Raw genomic sequence first — 19,036 nt, 5'->3', positions numbered from 1 at the left:
TTATAAAGTCAGAATTTTGAGAGATAAAGTTGCAATTTCTGAAATATGGTCACAATTCGTTGCAATTCTGAGTAATAATGTCAGAATTCTGAGATAGTTTTGAAGTATAAAGTTAGATTTCCCAGTTATAAATTCATAATTCCAAGTTATGAAATCAAAAGTCTGAGATAAAAAGGCAGAATTCAGAGATATAAAGTCGCAATTCTGAGTAATAATGTCCGAAATGTGAGATAAAATTCGCAATTTTGAATTATAAAGTCACAATCCTGGAAAAAAAAGTCAGAATTCTTAGATAAAAGGTTGCAATGCTGAGATATAAAAGCAGAATTCAGATGAAATTGAACATTTTGAGTTACAAAGTCAAAAAATCTGAATTCTGAGATAAAAATGTACAGTTCTGACTATTCATTCATTAGTGATGTGCGATACCACTGGTTTCCTGATCTGATACCAAGTAAAATAAAGCCGAGGATTGGCGATACCGATCCGATACTGATACTTTGCCCTAAAATTACTGTTTGGGAAATTGAAGTAACAAGTATTGTACTTAAAAGTCTCATTTTATACTGAATACGAGACATATTACGGGTTATTCTTGTTTATTGATGAAGAATGATCATGCAAAGAATATACGAAGAAAAGAGCCAACTTACATATTTACATATTTATTGACAGCGTCTGAGCATGTGTATCTTAAAACGCCAGCTTGAACATCTTAACATAAAACAATAAACATTCACACCTTTCAGTTTAGTGACATGTTATGATGTTAATCCAGTCCCCTTAAAGATTTTTAACCTTTAATCTTTTTCTTTTGTTTTATCATTATCACAAAAACCCGAGGGAATAAAATACAGCCAAGCAGAACAAAGGATTAAAATATCACACAAGAGATAATAATTCTGACTTTAACTCTATATATATAGTTAAAGTCAGAATTATTAGCCCCCCTAAATTATTAGACTGCTTGTTTATTTTTTCACCAATTTTTGTTTAATGGAGAGATGATTGTTTTAACACATTTCTAAGCATAATAGTTTTAAAAACTCATTTCTAATAACAGATTTATTTTGTCTTTGTCATGACAGTGAATAATATTTGTAAATATTACAGTAAATAATATTTTACTTGTTATTTGTCAAGATACTTCTATACAGCTTAAAGTGACATTTAAAGGCTTCACTAGATTAATTAAGTTAAATAGGCAGGTTAGGGTAATTAGGCAAGTTATTGTATAACGATGGTTTGTTCTGTAGACTATCGAGAAAAAAATATAGCTTTAAGGGGCTAATAATATTGTCTCTAAAATGGTTAACAAAAAATTCAAAACTGCTTTTATTCTAGCCAAAATAAAACAAATAAGACTTTCTCCAGAAGAAAAAATATTATCAGACAAACTGTGAAAATGTCCTTGCTCTGGTAAACATCATTTGGAAAATATAAAAATAAAAAATAAAAATAAATCGAAGGGGGCGAATAATTCTGACTTCACCTATATATATATATATATATATATATATATATATATATATATATATATATATATATATATATATATATATATATATATAATTATTATTATTAATCCATTTGTTGGTGAATATAAACTGTTAAAGATATCCATATATTAGTTTTTCATATTTTGTGGTTTATTTCTGATTTTTGAATTGCATTAGGGGATCTTGATCTTACTTCCGAAAACTTTTAACCTTGAAAAGTCTGGAAAAGTGACTTTTATGAACATTTGTAATAGTGTACAGTGCTATATTGTCTGAGTTGGTGTTGTAAATTACGCTGCAAACACCTTGTAATAAACTGCAGCACATTTACTGTTATTTCACACACTCATTTCTCCAGATATTATTTCTTATCCGTGACATTATTATTTCAAACTACTAAAATGTCAATAAAAGTCACAAAGTGAAACTGCAGAGTTGAATTCTTAACATCAGAAGTGGACAGAGCAGAGATCAACATCCCATGATGCAATTCACCACCGCAAATAAACCCAAAACCCCCAAATACAGAAACTGTGAATGAAAACACTGTAGTCAATATATTTCAGTGCATTTAAAAATCAGTTATGCTCATTTAAATAAGAGTTAGGCACTGAACATCTTTAGGAATATAAAGAAAATACATTTAAATAAATGATTGCAAACCCTAAATAGGGCGACACAGTGGCTTAGTGGTTAGCACGGTGGCCTCACAGCAAGAAGATCGCTGGTGCGAGTCCAGGCTGACTCAGTTGGCGTTTCTATGTGGAGTTTGCATGTTCTCCCCGTGTTGGCGTGGGTTTCCTCCGGGTGCTCCGGTTTCCCCCACAGTCCAAACACATGCGCTATAGGGGAACTGATCAACTAAATTGGCTGTTGTGTATGAGTGTGTGTGTGTGTGTGTGTGTGAATGTGTGTATGGGTGTTTCCCAATACTGGGTTGCAGCTGGAAGGACATCAGCTGTGTAAAACATATGCCAGAATAGCTAGAGGCTGTGGCGACCCCTGATAAATAAGGGACTAAGCTGAAGGAAGATGAATATTATTTAGTGTCTACTCGTTTATAGACTGTGATCTTCAGTGTTTTGTTAGATCGGTTCATCAGTGTTTTCTTTGCTACTGACTCCTCTAATGTGTGTATGCACAAATAAATGACTGTGATATTGATGTAAAAGAGAGATCTCCTACTCATTTACTCTGAGCTCTGTGTATTACCTGAGAAGCTCTGCAGTTCTCTTAAGGTGAAGTTCATACTGTTGAGCTCAGGTGCGAAATCGGCCACGGTGGACGTCCATCCTTCAGAGAGTTTGTTGTCCTGGACACGTTTTCCTCAGCGTGTGTTGTGCAGCTTCAGAAAACACCCCATGAGGGCTGACGGCAGATCTGTGCACGGTTACCTGCAGACACACAGGTGTATGGCAGACATCACATCAGCTCAGCATTTCCATCATTAGGAAAATACTGAACTTTATTATTTTGTTGGCTATAATTCGTATATGTTTGTTGATATATTCACTCACCGGCCACTTTATTAGGTACACCTTACTAGTACCAGGTTGGTTCCACTTTTGCCTTCAGAACTGCCTTAATCCTTGGTGTTGTAGATTCAACAAGCTACTGGAAATATTCCTCAGAGATTTCTCTCCATATTGTCATGATAGCATCACACAGTTGCTGCAGATTTGTCGGCTGCACATCCATGATGCCAATCTCCCGTTCCACCACATCCCAAAGCTGCTCTACTGGATTGAGCTCTGGTGACTGTGGAGGCCATTTAAGTACAGTGAACTCTTCGTCATGTTCAAGAAAGCAGTCTGAGATGATTGAGCTTTATGACATGCTGCGTTATCCTGCTGAAAGTAGCCATCAGAAGATGGAGACACTGTGCTCATAAAGGGATGGACATGGTCAGCAGCAATACTCAGGTAGGCTGTGGCGTTGATGCTCAATTGGTACTAATGGACCCAAAGAAAATCTCCCCCACACCATTACACCACCACCACCAGCCTGAACCGCTGATACAAGGCAGGATGATCCATGCTTTCATGTTGTTGAGGTCAAATTGTGAGCCGAGCATCCGAATATGTCAGCAGAAATGGAGACTCATCAGAGCAGCAACGTTTCTCCAATCTTCTATTGTCCAGTTTTGGTGAGTCTGTGTGAATTGTAGCCTCAGTTTCCTGTTCTTAGCTGACAGGAGCGGCACCCGGTGTGCTCTTCTGCTGCTGTAGCCCATCCGCCTCAAGGTTGGACGTGTTGTGTGTTCAGAGATGCTCTTCTGCAGAGCTCGGTTGTAACGAGTGCTTATTTGAGTAATCAGCTGGAACCAGTCTGGCCATTCTCCTCTGACATCAACAAGGCATTTGCGCCCACAGAACTGCCACTCGCTGGATATTTCCTCTTTGTCGGAGCATTCTCTGTAAAGCCTAGAGATGCTTGTGTGTGAAAATCCCAGTAGATCAGCAGTTTCTGAAATACTCAGAGCAGCCTGTCTGGCAGCAAGAACCATGCCACATTCAAAGTCACTTAAATCCCCTTTATTCCCCATTCTGATGCTCGCTCTGAACTGCAGCAGGTCCTCTTGACCATGTCTACATGCCGAAATGCATTGAGCTGCTGCCATGTGATTGGCTGATTAGACATTTGCTTCAACCAGCAATTGGACAGGTGTACCTAATAAAGTGGCCGGTGAGTTTATATAAATATATGTAAATACAATATTTGCGACTTATATTTCGACAGCACTTTTATATAAACTGTACAATATACACCTTTAAACTGCGCTTGTGTCCTGGGTCATAATAATTGCAAACTTGCTATATCTCATGTTCTCGAATGCCTGATTTTTCCATATGCATGCCTTTGAGTAGCAATATCATTCAGCATTCAGGGGAATAGAGATCAGATTAGCACTTCAAAAGTAAGTGAAAAATATTAAATCTTCAAATCTAACGCACTCCGAGACGAGATGCATTTCATAAAGAGAGAATAGCGTTATATGGCGCTAAGCTTTTAATAACCTTGCCTTTTATAGTGGGGTCGGAGATGCAGTAATCTGATTTAGCGTAATCTGCTCAAATCTGGCATAAATGCTGACCGTATGCCTCTCTCTGAATGCTCTGCTCCGATTGGCTGAGCCTGGTCATTATTCTCATGTACTGTGAAATTGGAACATGTCAGACTGACATTCAGCATTAGATCAGACTCAAGGCTGCGGAGATACATCTGTGCTGCCTTTACACCCACACCGACAAAATACTACAGTAATTACCAGTGTTTATCAACTGTACTATAGTATACTCTATATATTACAGCATTTACAACTCTGTATTAACGAATGCTGCAGCATACTGTAGTATTAACTGTAGTAAGCTGATAAACACTGTAGTATACTTTACTATTTACTGTAGTAAACAGAGGTATTGTAGTATAATATACCCTATAGGTGCAGAGAACTATTGGGTCAGTTGTTTATATTTGTGTTACCATAGCAACTGCAGAATCAACACAGCAGATAAATTAGTATAGTTGTTGTGTTACCATAGCAACTGTAGAATCACCACAACAGATCAATTAGTAGAGTTGTTGTGTTACCATAGCAACTGTAGAATCACTATAACAGATCTATTACTTTAGAAGTTGTGTTACCATAGCAACTGTAGAATCATCACAACAGATCAATTAGTAAAGTTGTTGTGTTACCATAGCAACTGTAGAATCACAACAGATCAATTAGTATAGTTGTTGTGTTACCATAGCAACAGTAGAATCACCACAACAGATCAATTAGTATGACTGTTGTGTTTCCATAGCAACTGTAGTATCACCACAACAGAACAATTAGTAGAGTTGTTGTGTTACCATAGCAACTGTAGAATCACCACAGCAGATCAATTACTATAGTTGTTGTGTTACCATAGCAACTGTAGAATCACCACAGCAGATCAATTACTATAGTTGTCGTGTTACCATAGCAACTGTAGAATCACCACAGCAGATCAATTACTATAGTTGTTGTGTTACCATAGCAACTGTAGAATCACCACAGCAGATCAATTACTATAGTTGTTGTGTTACCATAGCAACTGTAGAATCACCACAACAGATCAATTAGTATGACTGTTGTGTTTCCATAGCAATAGCAGAATCGCCACAGGAGTACTTAATTATAGAATGGTTAAAAATATGACATTTACTCTAAATTACTACAGTATTTTGTATACTTTTGTATACTTCTTCTTCAGTATTTCTATCCAGTACAATTGAAAACATTTTTAAGTCACAATCACTGATGATCCATATAAATATTATCATAGAGATCAATGGCCACAATACTTTTATTTCTGAATGAAAACAGAAAGCAAGGCTTGGGAAATGCATCAATTGCAAGCGTAAAAAAAATAGTAAAAAATAAACTTGTTTTTCTTCATCCTTACAACTTTAGACAGACATTCTCTTAAAGGGACAGATCAGCCATAAATAAACTGACTGAAGGAAAGCAGCCATTGGAGAAGAATGTTCATTTTTGGCCGAACCGTCTCTTTAGTTTTAATAAGCAGGCTCTAATATGTCAGAATGTTTACACTTTTGTACTGGAAACACAAAAATACTGTATAAATATATATATGGTCAATATTTAGATTTATTTATATATTCTTCCTCTATTTCTTCCTCCTTTTGTTGTTATATATTCCTTTTTTGTGAAAGGATAGGCCCAGCAGCACGGTGGCTCAGTGGTTAGCACAGTGGCCTCACAGCAAGAAGGTCGCTGATTCGAGTCCCGGATGGGTCAGTTGGCATTTCTTAGTGGAGTTTGCATGTTCTCCCCGTGTTGGTGTGGGTTTCCCTATGGGTGCTCCGGCTTCCCCCACAGTCCAAACACATGCGCTATAGGGGAACTGATCAACTAAATTGACCATAGTGTGTAAGTGTGTGTGTGTGTGTGTGAGAGTGTATTGGTGTTTCTCAGTACTGGGTTCATTCCACTGTGGTGACCCCTGATAAAAAGGGGACTAAGCTGAGGGAAAATGAATGAATGGATATGCCCAATCAATTATTTCTGCTTAATTTCCTCCCTCTCTCTCTCTCTCTCTCTCTCTCTCTCTCTCTCTCTCTCTCTCTCTAAACAAAAGAAATGCCTCATTTTAAATGTTTCATACAGAACTATTTATTGCTGTAGATGGTATTGACAGCTCACAGTTTAAAAACCACATGGTACATACCTCTTTCTGCATCCAAAATCAGCAATAGCAAGCTAAAAGACGTCTTCTGCAACAATACTCTAAGACAGTGTTTCTCGACCATGTTCCTGGAGAAGCACCAGCACTGCACATTTTCCACGTCTCCTTAACCAAACACACCTGATTCAGATTCAGACATCCAAAACATGCAATGCTGGTGCTCCTTCAGGAGCGTGGTTGAGAAACACAGCTCTGACATATTTGTTATTTACGTGATGATGAATACAGCGCACATGTAGACTGTGGTTTTACAGCGCTGTTTGTTCATCAGGGAGAGCTACGAGTGTGACGCGGTAAAACTCTGTCTCTTCTCCTTTGACAGTCAGCTGAGCACATGCCTGGACAACTGCGTTCGGCTGAAACACACACACACACACACACACACACACACACATGTATGAGTGATCTTGAATCAGCTGAGGTTTGGTCTGCAGAAACACTTTGATTGACATTCTGCCTTTGTACGCGTCATTAAAGGGGGAAAGCCCCGCCCAATAGTGTCTATCTCTCCCTCATTAGCATAAACAGCAGCCCTGAGTGAGAAGCAGCCGTCTGTCCGTTAGCCATTAGAGCTGCTGAGGATAATGTCAGCATAGACTAAGAGGATTATAGATGTGGAGTTTTAGATGAACAGCGACAGGAGCGACATAGACTGACACAAGCGTCAAGCACACACTCACACTGAAGCGCACCTGACCAGCACTGAGAACACTAGTCCTGTTCTACATCTGCCACTTCACTGATGCATAGGCATTCATAGCTCCGCCCTCTTCTGAAAAGAGCCCAATCTCATTTGCATTTAAAGCGACAGTCACCAAAACACCACAATTAGGATCAAAGCCTGAAAGGGTCAGTTTCAGAGAGCTGGAGAGCATCATCTGTGTGCTGTTTTGAGCTGAAACTTCACTACACACTCTAGACACAGCAGAGATGCATTTTAGAACTTGTACAAAGAGGCATAATAGGTCTCCTTTAAACTCTTTCAGATGTGATACTCACAGCGAGGCCAGCAGGGGGCGTCCAGGTGACGGTGACGGGTCGTCTCTGTCCTGCGTCCACACTGCCCTGCGCTGGAGTCACTCTGAAGCCCTGCTGCTCCACCGCCGACAGATTCTCCCACATAAACTCAACACCCTGACAGCAGAACAGACCATCATCATCATCATCATCATCATCATCATCATCATCAGCCACTTTATTAGATACACCCAGAAATCATGCGGGGTGAAGTCTAGAAGAGATACAGCTGTGGATACTCATATCATTCATTCATTCATACATTTTCCTTCGGCTTACTCCATTTATTTTTCAGGGGTCACCACAGCGGAATGAACCACCAACTATTTCAGCATATGTTTTACACAGCGGATGCCCTATCGGCTGCAACCCAGTACTGGGAAACACCCATACACACTTATTCACACACACTCATACATTCCGGCTAATTTAGCACATCAATTCATCTATCGCACGTGTTTTTATTCTTCTGATTGAAGTGTGTCTTGAGGACCCTGAACTGTGTGCTTACCTTTTTAGTGGATGTTTTGCAGCTGTAGACACATCCTATGTGGAGTTTGCGTGTGGCAGCGATGGCTTTGCCTTCTTGATATTCACTCCTGAGTGTCAGCAGAAGACTTGTACTCTCTGTGTATGTTAATGTTTGGGAAAAGAACAGACAGGAGTCATGACAAGCAATTCAAATATTTGCTTTTAAAAAGCAGCTCATGTTGTATTTTAAGTGCCCTGATGATGTCAAAGTCTCCTGCAACAGGTTTAAATGTGTATAAGGTCAGAAAACATTGTCATTTTCCCAGAATATGCATTTAGTATTAGAAAAATTCTGCAGTCATTTCCATGCAGTTCGTTTTAAGAAATTAAGGCCTTAAAGTCAGTAAGCTCCTCCTCTTCCAAAAGCAAGCTCTGCTCTAATTGGTCATCTGGCTCAATCTATTTTGATAAGTCTGTCCTTGCCAGAAATTAAACCTTATTTCAGTGCTCATATGTCACGAATAGGCAGGAATTATGCAAATGAAACAACAGATATCTGATCTGTTTCCTTAAGCGGTCAAGAAGCTTGTAAAAATTTCTGTCCGACCTGACCCATATGAAAAATACCATGGTAATTTACAGCAAAACTGTTTTTTTTTACCATACTGTAGTAAATACTAAAATTAATCTGTTGTGGTGATTCTACAGTTGCTATGGTAACACAACAACTATAGTAATTGATCTGTTGTAGTGATTCTACAGTTGCTATGGTAACACAACAACAATAGTAGTTGATCTGTTGTGGCGATTCTACAGTTGCTATGGTAACACAACAACTATACTAATCAATCTGTTGTTGTGATTCTACAATTGCTATGGTAACACAACTACTATACTAATCAATCTGTTGTTGTGATTCTACAATTGCTATGGTAACATAACAACTTTAGTAATTGATCTACTGTGGAGATTCTACAGTTGCTATGGTTACCCTACAACTATATTAATTGATCTGCTGGGGTGATTCTGCACTTGCTATGGTAACACAACTACTATAGTAATTGATCTGCTGTGGTGATTCTACAGTTGCTATGGTAACACAACAACTACAGTAAATGATTGGCTTTGCTTCATTAGTGTTCAACAGAAGAAAGTACCCATGCCACCTTTATTTCTTTTACACAAAGCACACATATTAAATTAGCACTATAAGTGTTTTCAAAAAGTATACCTTGATGGTGTGTGTGTCCAGGTGTGTATATATGTGATGGGATGAGTGATTCGTAGCTGACATCTACTGGATCTCCACCGCACACGAACATATTGTGTCGACATGAAGAGCCTCTGAGCTCCAGCTTACACAGCGTTTGCTAGCAGAACATTCACAAACACACAAAATTTCATTTGTTAATATTAGTTTTTAGGAAAACACACTGAAAATAACCTACAGCATTTGTTATTCTGAGTGAAAGATAATTTCAGCATTATTAGGTAGATTATCAGATCAGTAATATGAAGTAATATTATATAATTAAATGTTTATTTAGTACTTGTTTTTTATCAATCCCTAAAATGCAAAGAGGTTTTGTCTTTAATTCATCAAAATGTCAATAGAGTAAGAAAAATAAGTGTAAGTGGCAAATTTACCTGGTTTAATGTGTTGTTTTCCAATATAAAGAATATAGACTGCAAAAATTAGTTTTACAGTAAAAGGCTGATTCTAGAAGTGTGTTTACAGTTTTTATGTTCAAGATAAACCTATTATTCTTTAACAATAGCACAAGTTATATCAACATATCCCTAATTAAAATTTGTATGAGTATTTAAGGGCATTTTGTCTTGAAAATATGAAAGACTTTAGTAGACAGCACCCCCTGGTGGATCAGTCATTTGAAATGTACATCGAAAAGTACCCTAAGTAAAGTATTCACATTCGGATTTTTGTAGACAGCACCCTCTAATGGATTTGTCATCTAAAATGTACAACACAACACACCCTAAAGAACGTATTTCAAATTCGTAAAAATGTAGAAAGCGCCTTCTAGTGGATTTGTCACCTGAAACGTACAGCGCAAAGTACCCTAAGTAACTTATTCAGATCCACAAAAATGTAGACAGCGCCCTCTAGTGGATCTGTCATCTGAAACATACAACAAAACGAACCCTAAGTATTGTATGCAGATTCACAAAAATATAGACAGCGCCCTTTAGTGGATTTGTCACCGAAACGTACAACAAAACGAACCCTGAGTAATATATAAAGATGTAGACATCTGTACCACTATAGCCATTTTTGACTACTGACTATTGACTATTTTTTGTCTCTGCCTCCTGAATCAGACATTAAGCTTCATTTATAAAATAATAAAGTCTAGCTTTCTATGTTTTGGGTGTTTACAAGTTAAACATCTTAATAAGGTAATAATGGATTTAGTTCACAATAATATATTTATACATTTGTTGTATATCTGTCCAGTTTAAGCCAAATCCATGGAAAATGCCTGAAATGTACCAGCAATGAGTCACAAATAGCTACAGTAAACGCTTTTAAAATCAAGATACTTGGGAAGATTTACTTGGGAAGCAAAATAAAACAAAACAATTAGTGTGATTAAAATGTAATTCTATATTAAAATAATAATATTAATAATAATAATAATAATAATAAATCTACATTTAAAGTGAAAATTATTTACCCTTCTGTGAATTTGCAAATATGTGGTTGAATTCAAATATTTCCCAAATGATGTTGAACAGATTTAGGAATTTTTCACAGTATTTCCTATAATATTTTTTCTTCTGCAGATAGTCTTATTTGTTTTATTTCGGCTAAAATAAAAGCAGTTCTTAATAGTTTTAAACCCATTTTAAGCTCAATATTATTAGCCCCCTTCAGCAATATTAGTGTAGGATTGTCTCCAGAACAAACCACTGTTATACAATGACTTGCCTAATTACCCTAACTTTACCCTGATTACCCTAGTGAAGCCTTTACATGTCACTTTAAGCTGAATACTAGTGTCTTGAAGAATATTTAGTCTAATATTATGTGCTGTCATCATGACAAAGAGAAAATAAATCAGTTATTAGAGATGAATTATTAAAACTATTTTGATTCTCTCCATTAAACAGAAATTTGGGGAAAAATACACAGGTGGGCTGATAATTCTGACTTCAATTGTAAATATCTATAAACAGCTTTTCCTTGTTTTAACATTGGTGTATACTTTAGCACATTTTGCTTCTGTGTTTTGACAGAATTGTAACTTAAAATACAAACCATGCTGCTGATCTGCACTCGGAGCTGGTCTCTGTAATGGAGACTGCGATGGTCAGGATGGAAGGTCACGGTAATGTCAGCGGCTCCAGCAGGACTGATGACGCCCCCTGCTGGAGAAACGCCAAACACACTGAGCCCGCTGTAGTTCTGCACACCTGCACAACACACACATCAACATCACATGAACACACACCTTCACACAGAGCAATCATTCATCAATCATTGTTGATGTCTGTAAATGCTGAGGTTAAAGGGTCAGATCACCCCCTAAAGATGTGAAATATTACAGAGATATTTTGAAGAATGTTGGGGGGGGGGGGAAGCTACCATTGACATCCATAGTAGGAACAAAAACTACTATAAAGTCAATGACTGTCTTTTATCCAGCATTCTTCAAAATATCTGGCTTTGTGTTTAATAGAAGAAAGACACTCAAAGAGGTTTGGATTAAATGATTCATTTACTACAACTACTGCTTTAAATCATATTTCTGAAAACATTTTATGCTTGAAAAGTTAAATGATGACAGAGGAATAATGTCTAATGACCTTCACAATCCTCAGAGGTGGTTATAAGTATGTTCCAATGTTGCACGCAATGGTGCACAAACACACAACAATAGGCCTATATAAACACAAGCATATTGACGACAAAACAACTGCAACAGTCTAACAACATATACACTAACCGGCCACTTTATTAGGTACACCTTAACCGTACTAGGTTGGACCCCCTTTTGCCTTCAGAACTGCCTTGGTCCTTCGTGGCGTAGATTCAACAAGCTACTGGAAATATTCCTCAGAGATTTCTCTCCATATTGTCATGATAGCATCACACAGTTGCTGCAGATTTGTCGGCTGCACATCCATGATGCCAATCTCCCGTTCCACCACATCCCAAAGCTGCTCTACTGGATTGAGCTCTGGTGACTGTGGAGGCCATTTGAGTACAGTGAACTCATCGTCATGTTCACCAGTCTGAGATGATTGAGCTTTATGACATGCTGCGTTATCCTGCTGGAAGTAGCCATCAGAAGATGGAGACACTGTGCTCATAAAGGGATGGACATGGTCAGCAGCAATACTCAGGTAGGCTGTGGCGTTGATGCTCAATTGGTACTAATGGACCCAAAGAAAATCTCCCCCACACCATTACACCACCACCACCAGCCTGAACCGCTGATACAAGGCAGGATGATCCATGCTTTCATGTTGTTGAGGCCAAATTGTGAGCCGAGCATCCGAATGTGTCAGCAGAAATGGAGACTCATCAGAGCAGCAACGTTTCTCCAATCTTCTATTGTCCAGTTTTGGTGAGTCTGTGTGAATTGTAGCCTCAGTTTCCTGTTCTTAGCTGACAGGAGCGGCACCCGGTGTGCTCTTCTGCTGCTGTAGCCCATCCGCCTCAAGGTTAAATGTGTTGTGTGTTCAGAGATGCTCTTCTGCAGAGCTCGGTTGTAGCGAGTGCTTATTTGAGTTACTGTTGCCTTTCTATCAGCTGGAACCAGTCTGGCCATTCTCCTCTGACCTCTGGCCTCATCAACAAGGCATTTGCGCCCACAGAACTGCCACTCACTGGATATTTCCTCTTTGTCGGAGCATTCTCTGTAAACTCTAGAGATGGTTGTGCGTGAAAATCCCAGTAGATCAGCAGTTTCTGAAATACTCAGAGCAGCCCGTCTGGCACCAACAACCATGCCACATTCAAAGTCACCTAAATCCTCTTTACCATTCTGATGCTCGCTTTGAACTGCAGCCGGTCGTCTTGACCATGTCTACATGCCTAAATGCATTGAGTTGCTGCCACGTGATTGGCTGATTATAAATTTGTGTTAACAAGCAGTTGGACAGGTGTACCTATTAAAGTGGCCGGTGAGTGTCATTTTAACATTAACCTCACCTAATTATACTCAATGATTGCTGCACAAGTCTATTCTTGGTTTAATTTTGGAGACTCAGAGATTATTTATTTTTACTGTACGTGAGTGCGGTAAAGGTGTCAGAAAGTTTAACCTGGTGCCGTACAATCAATCTGCTGTGTGGTTAATCTAACCTAATCACCTCATGGGTCACAAGCCATTTACAAAAAAAATAAGACTGATAGTTTTTTATGTGCATGCTGTTATTTTATGTAACTATTAACTACTATTTTAATCTTTTGTTAGTTATTATGGATAAAATCTAATAGTTTAATGCATTCATTTAGAACTCACCCACGGCAGCAGTGGAGCTCAGTTTCTGTTCGCTCGGACACAGGCTTTCTAGCAGCACACTGAACTGCACATCCACAGAGGAGACGTTCTGCAGCTGAACACCCCACAGAAAACACAACTCATATTTATTTTTGTAAAAAGACAATTCAACAGAACAGCTGCATTTAACCAATTGGAAATACATGCCTCAGCCTACATTTTAGCAAAACATAAAATACGTTACAAGAGGTTCGTGTGGTTGTACGTTTCAGATGACAAATCCACTAGAGGGCGCTGTCTACATTTTAGCGAATTTGAAATTCGTTACACAGGGTTTGTTGTGTTGCACGTTTCAGATGACAAATCCACTACAGGGTGCTGTCTACATATTTATACATTACTTAGGATACGTTTGTTTTGCGTATCAATGACAAGTCCACTAGAGGGTGCTGTCTACATTTTTGCGAATCTGAAATATGTTACTTAAGGTTGGTTTTGTTGTCCGTTTCAGATGACAAATCCACAAGAGGGTGCTGTGAACAATTCTGTGTATCTGAATATGTTACTTAGGGTACTTTTTGGTGTACTTTTAATGACAAATCAACTAGAGGGCGCTGTCTACATTTTAGTGAATCTGAAATATGTTACTTTAGGTACGTTTTGTTGAACATTTCAGATGACAGATCCATTAGAGGGCGTGGTCTACATATTTGCGAATGTGAAATACATTAATCAGGGTTCTTTTGTTGTACATTTCAGACACACACTCTTGCTGTACACATCCATTATAAGGTGAAGCTTGTCGCTTGGCATGTTATGAATCATAGTTTTGGGTGTTTATTTGCTGTTTTGCAAAGAACGAAAGTATCCTTAGCAATAAAATGTCCCTGTAAATGTCATTAGTGTGAAAAGGAGCAAAGGTTGTTGTCATCATACTGCCCCCCCTATGTTCATTTTACCTTAAACCTGCGGATAAAACAGCATGTTTTTGTGGTTTCACAAAAATTTAGGCTGAAGCATCTATTTCCAATGAGCCAGTGTTGAACTAACAATATAATAACATAATAATACATAAAAGTAAATAATTTAGCTAAATACACACATGACTGTGACTGTTTTACGACATCTAACATACATTTTAAAAACACTTGTGTTCACCAAGGCTGCATTTATTCAAACATATAATGAGAAATTTAAAATATACTTGAATGCAGTGTAAACATGTATTGCTGTGATGTAAATCTTCACACGATCCTTAAGAATCATTTCTGCTCAAGAAACATTTATCAATGTACAATCAATGTTAAAACTGTTGCACTGCTCTTTTTTTTAAGGATTTTTTTTTACAGTTATTGAAGGATTGAAACACATAAATCATTACCAAAAATGATAATAATAAATGAATATTAAATAAGAAATTTTGTAACTTTATAAACGTCTCATTTTAGATCAATTTATGAACATGTTCTGTATTCTATCTATTTAATTATAATCAGTGCTGCACAATTATGCGCATACAAAATAAAAGTTTGTTTTGACATAATATATGTGTGTGTTATATATATTTATGATGTGTAACACATACACATTCATAACATCTAAATTTTTATATAATTTGTATAAAAATATTCATTTAGGCCCTTTATTCATCTGGGGTCGCCACAGCGGAATGAACCGCCAACTTATCCAGCATCTGTTTTACACAGTGGATGCCCTTCCAGCCGCAACCCAGTACTGGGAAACACCCAAACACACTTATTCACACACACACTTATACACTAGGGCCAATTTAGTTGATCAGTTCCCCTATAGCGCATGTGTTTGGACTGTGGGGGAAACCACCGGAGCACCCGGACCCAGCCGGGACTCAAACCAGTGAGCTTCTTGCTGTGAGGCTACAGTTCTAACCGCTGAGCCCCTTGCAAATTAACACAATTACTAAAACAAAAATATATATAGTTCAAAGCATTAACTCCTATAAATAACATTTAATGCATAATGATCGAGAGATTGGATTATTATGATGAAAATGCAGCAATTATCAAGTAAATGCTAAAGCACGAGCAGCAAATACAGTAGAAACTCAGAGGTGACTAAAGGTTATTTTTCTTGCTCATTCATAATTAGCTGATGCTTGTGTGAACATTGACTTACAGTACGTACAGTCCTAGCACTGGCTCAGTAACACAGTAATGGTGACTGGTGAGAATTCACAAGCCTAAAATAGACTACAGAGGGAATAAAACGAGGAAGCAGGAAAACCCAGACAGCAGAAGTCAGATTGTGCTGACACTGACCTCTACTGTTGAACAGCAGCATCCACATGCCAGAATTGTTCATCATGTGACACTGTTTCACACTCATCCTCCCTCAGAAATCACTCTGATATGCTGATTTGAGGAATCTTTTCTCGTTATTATCAGTGTTGAAAACAGGTCTGCTCTGAATAAATTGTGATAGACTTCCATACAAGGGTTACTTTTGTTTTTAAGTTTAATCAAGGATGCATTGTTTTGATCAAAGTCAAGGCATTTACAATAAAACAAATAATTCTGTCACTAATAAATGTTGACCTTTTTATTAAAAAATAAAAGTTTCACACAATTATGAAGCACATCGTCATCATATCAGCATATTATTATGATTCCTGTAGGATCACGTAACACAACAGACTAAATACATTCAGCTTTAAATCACAGCAATATATATATATTATATTTAATGATATTAAATTTTATAATTAATAATAATAATTAATAATATTAAATGATATGATATTATATTAATTATATTATATTATATTAATTATATTATATTATAATAAATTATATTAATTATATTTTATTATATTATAATAAATTATATTATATTATATTATATTATAATAAATAATATTATATTATATTATGTTATATTATATTATAATAAATTATATTATATTTTATTATTTTATATTATATTATAATAAATTATATTATATTTTATTATATTAATTATATTAAATTACATTATATTATATTATATTATACTTTATTATATTATATTATACTTTATTATATTATATTATATTAGTTATTAATTTATTTTATATTACATTACTTTATAATATAATATAACCCTTAAGATGCTGAGTGTTTATGGGTCAATAAGGTCAAATAATGTCTGCGCATAATTTGTGGTGATTTTGTTCAGCCAGTATGATCTAACATGACTGATCCACTAGAGGGTGCTGTCTACATTTTTGTGAATCTGAAATACATAATTATTAATTCACACAATTATGAAGCACATCCTCATTATATCAGCATATTATTATGATTCCTGTAGGATGACGTAACACAACAGACTAAATACATTCAGCTTTAAATCACAGCAATAAATTAAACTGTGAATTACTCTGCTAAGTTCTATATTGCAAATTGTAATCATATTTCACTTTTTTTTTCAGTATTTTTGACCAAATAAATATAGCCTTTGTTAGGAAAAGCAACGTCAGTCATATATTATATGAAGTGGCCTTAATTAAATTGTACTTTCGTTTAAATTATTCATGTGATTCAATGCACTTATTATGTAAATATAGGTTTTTACATTGTACTTATATTTAACAAAATATCTGCATGTTATTACATCTGTAATGAATTTCTGTATGTTCATATTATATTATATTATATTATATTATATTATATTATATTATATTATATTATATTATATATTTTATTATATTATATTATATTATATTATATTATATTATATTATATATTTTATTTTATTTTATTATATATATTATATTATATTATATTATATTATATTATATTATATTATATTATATTATATTATATTATATTTATTATATTATATTATATTATATTTAATGATATAAAATTTTATAATTAATAATAATAATTAATAATATTAAGTGATATGATATTATATTAATTATATTATATTATATTAAGTTATATTATATTATATTCATTATATTATATTATAATAAATTATATTAATTATATTTTATTATATTATAATAAATTATATTATATTATATTATAATAAATTATATTATATTATATTATGTTATATTATATTATAATAAATTATATTATATTTTATTATTTTATATTATATTATAATAAATTATATTATATTTTATTATATTAATTATATTAAATTACATTATATTATATTATATTATACTTTATTATATTATATTGTACTTTATTATATTATATTAGTTATTAATTTATTTTATATTACATTACTTTATAATATAATATAACCCTTAAGATGCTGAGTGTTTATGGGTCAATAAGGTCAAATAATGTCTGCGCATAATTTGTGGTGATTTTGTTCAGCCAGTATGATCTAACATGACTGATCCACTAGAGGGTGCTGTCTACATTTTTGTGAATCTGAAATACATAACTTCGGATACGTGTGTTTTGCTGTGCTTCCGATACAGATTCTCATCGGTGTTATGTGTACCCTGAACACTTGTGATGTGCTCTCGTTTTCAGGAACCCAGTCGAAGTCGAGGAGCCCTTCATGAGAGCAGGTGATGATGGGATCGACAGCCTCGCCGAGCAGTGTCAGCTCCAGTGTCATCTGACTGCAGCTCACCTCCAGAGTCTCACAGTACTGATCATAATCATAATACATTTATTTTTATAAAGCGATTCTACAGTTGCTATCGTAACACAACAACTATACTAACTGATCTGCTGTGGTGATTCTACAGTCGCTATGGTATCACAACAACTATAGTAATTGATCTGTTGTGGTGATTCTATTGTTGCTATGGTAACACAACAACTATAGTTATTGATCTGTCGTGGTTATTCTACAGTTGCTATGGCAACACAACAACTATACTAATTGATCTGCTGTGGTGATTCTACAGTTGCTATGGTAACAACAACTATAGTTATTGATCTGTCGTGGTTATTCTACAGTTGCTATGGTAACATAACTACAGTAATTGATCTGTTGGGGTCTATTCTACAGTTGCTACGGTAACGCAACAACTATAGTAATATAAACAAATGATCTAATAGTATTCTACAACTATAGGGAATGTTTAATAACAATACACCAGAGTTTACTGTAGTAAATACAGTTTATCAGTTTAATTTATCAGTTATTATTACAGTTTATCAGTTCACTATAGTAATACTACAGTACGCTGTAAATATTTACAATATAATGAACTTCACTATAGTTGGGTTCAAAAACACTATTGCATTTAGTATAGAATACTATAGTATTTTTAAGTGGGATGACTGCTTATAAAGTCACTGCAATAGTGTAAATGTCTATACACATAGCTAGAATAAAAATCCCG

The 19,036-nt window shown here is 35.6% G+C and overlaps 1 protein-coding gene across 4 annotated transcripts in view; it reads right to left on the bottom strand.

Annotated features, from left to right (window-relative positions):
• Positions 1–6,638: 6,638 nt before the first annotated feature.
• cfap74 (cilia and flagella associated protein 74) overlaps positions 6,639–19,036 on the bottom strand; it is a 56,680-nt gene continuing 44,282 nt past the window's right edge. For 2 of the 4 annotated variants that reach the window (XR_012384809.1, XR_012384810.1), the window contains 8 exons: positions 18,131–18,333; positions 15,993–16,077; positions 13,717–13,810; positions 11,505–11,659; positions 9,456–9,594; positions 8,265–8,380; positions 7,736–7,870; positions 6,639–7,092 (listed from right to left, as the gene is read on the bottom strand). Coding sequence is in view for 2 of the 4 variants with exons in the window: in XM_002663243.7 (XP_002663289.3) it covers positions 6,985–7,092; positions 7,736–7,870; positions 8,265–8,380; positions 9,456–9,594; positions 11,505–11,659; positions 13,717–13,810; positions 18,181–18,333 (900 nt within the window). In the remaining 2 variants the exon portion in view is untranslated. The remainder of the gene's footprint in view (positions 7,093–7,735; positions 7,871–8,264; positions 8,381–9,455; positions 9,595–11,504; positions 11,660–13,716; positions 13,811–15,992; positions 16,078–18,130; positions 18,334–19,036) is intronic. The other 2 variants (XM_002663243.7, XM_009304328.4) reach the window with 1 other exon arrangement.

Source organism: Danio rerio, chromosome 8 (genome assembly GCF_049306965.1).
Source record: "Danio rerio strain Tuebingen ecotype United States chromosome 8, GRCz12tu, whole genome shotgun sequence".
NCBI classification, from domain to species: Eukaryota; Metazoa; Chordata; class Actinopteri; order Cypriniformes; family Danionidae; genus Danio; species Danio rerio.
The sequence above is the reverse complement of the archived record's forward strand: the minus strand, read 5'-3'. Positions and strand labels throughout refer to the sequence as shown.